Here is a 1794-nt window from a genome sequence, read left to right on the forward strand (position 1 = left end):
TTATTAATCTATTAATCCTTTCGTAATGTGTATATATAATCTTTTGTGTCGATTTTGAATTGTGGTGAATTTCCACTAAATATAATTCTAAATCCATTAAACAATAAACCTTGATTATCAACGATTGGTGAAATGCTCTTTGGTAAATCTGGGTCAGGGTTTGAAAAAAGACGATTTATATCATCTAATGTCCTAATTATAACACCACTATATTCAATCGCTTTGGGAGGTGTGGGTAAAATTAACATATATCTGTCATAACTCTTTCACCCGTAGGTTTTCTAGTATTTACAAATACATATCCATGATCATCTGGATTTCTCCATTGAGCTTTACAAACCTTTTTAAATGCATCTTTGTCCATTCCGTGATTTATCGATTGAATGATTTGAGATAAATAATAAAAAACAATTTGCATTTTTTCTAATGAACATAGAATCCATCCCGTAAAAAGATTGGGATTGGTATATGCAGTGACAGTTGTGATGTCTTCCTTTCGTGAAGAATTCTTGTTGAACAGTTTGATTTCTTTGCGCTACGCAGTCGTCAAACAATATTAAGTTCTTTCGCTCGCTATCAATTTGAGACAAATCTAGATCATTAACATTTTTCGTAAGAAAAACTTTTATATCCGTTGGTTTCTTTCCTTCGATGTAGTTATCTATGAAATCTTTCAATTCCACTTTTTCTTCGTTTTCTTTGTAATATTGAAATAAGTCTTGAACATCTCTCTTTGGTAGATATTCTAAAGTTTTGAGAAATTGATAATACGATTGCTCTGGTGTTGTTGTGTAGATATACAAAGAATCGAAATCTAAAAGGTTTGGTGTTGTCAACATGTTAAAAGTGAGATGAGTTTTCCCAGAACCGGAACTACCGCATATACATATGAGCATTGGGTTATTAGGAAATATTTCTGAATGATTAAATTTTTTACCCATTTTTTATTATTTTAATTTGTTCCAAAAATCACTCCTTCTCCTTTATACTTCGAAAGATATATTTCTTCTCCAGTGCGTATATTTTTTAAAAATATTCCATTACCCTTATGTTTGACTTTGATTTCTCCTGTGTCAATACTATCTACTAATTTATTTAATCCTTGTTTGACAGTTTTCTTGGTTTCTTCACTAAATCTTTTTCCAAATTCTTTCATTGTGCCTATCATTTCTCCCACTCCTGAACCTTTCTTTTCCGTTTTAGGTTTTTCAATCTCAGCTGCCAACTTTTCCATTTTTAAATTATGTCTATGTTCTTCGGCTGCGTTCTTTTCATCGGTGGCTTTTTTAGCAGCAGCTTCTGCAATAGCAGCTTTCTTTGCGTTGGCAGCTTTGACTCCAGCAGCTGTAGCACCAGCCACTGTGGCCGCCGCGGTAATACCAGCAAATATTAAAGGTAGGGAAAATATAAATCCACCTTCTTTTGCGTTCGCGTCAATTCTTTCTAAATCTATATCGTCTCTGACTTTACAATATTTGTATTTATCAATAAGTTTTTTAGTTATGCTGATTTTTTTACCATTGAAAGTTATTACAGTTGGTGAAGCTGTTTTCGTGACTAAAGTTTCTGGTTTCATTTTTAAGGGTATATTTTTTACTCAATTCTTATCATTCTTCTATCTGCTATTTTAATTAAATGTTTTGTTTCTTCCAATAATAAACAATAACCTGTTACATCTCCTTGTGTTTTTTCAATATGAATACTTATGTTGACTCCTGTTTTGAAAAGATCTTCTTGGTGAGCTGAAAGATCANAACAGAAGATTGGATGATTAAGTGCAAAATCTACATATTC

The 1794-nt window shown here is 32.0% G+C and overlaps 1 protein-coding gene across 1 annotated transcript; it reads right to left on the reverse strand.

The window, feature by feature from the left end:
* Nucleotides 1-952: 952 nt before the first annotated feature.
* On the reverse strand, nucleotides 953-1576 carry LOTGIDRAFT_163763 (hypothetical protein; the record flags this gene model as incomplete). Its single annotated transcript, XM_009060278.1, has 1 exon — nucleotides 953-1576. One exon carries the CDS (start codon nucleotides 1574-1576, stop codon nucleotides 953-955), a length of 624 nt encoding a protein of 207 aa, XP_009058526.1.
* Nucleotides 1577-1794: the final 218 nt, after the last annotated feature.

Source organism: Lottia gigantea, assembly GCF_000327385.1.
Source record: "Lottia gigantea unplaced genomic scaffold LOTGIsca_41, whole genome shotgun sequence".
Lineage (NCBI taxonomy): Eukaryota > Metazoa > Mollusca > Gastropoda > Lottiidae > Lottia > Lottia gigantea.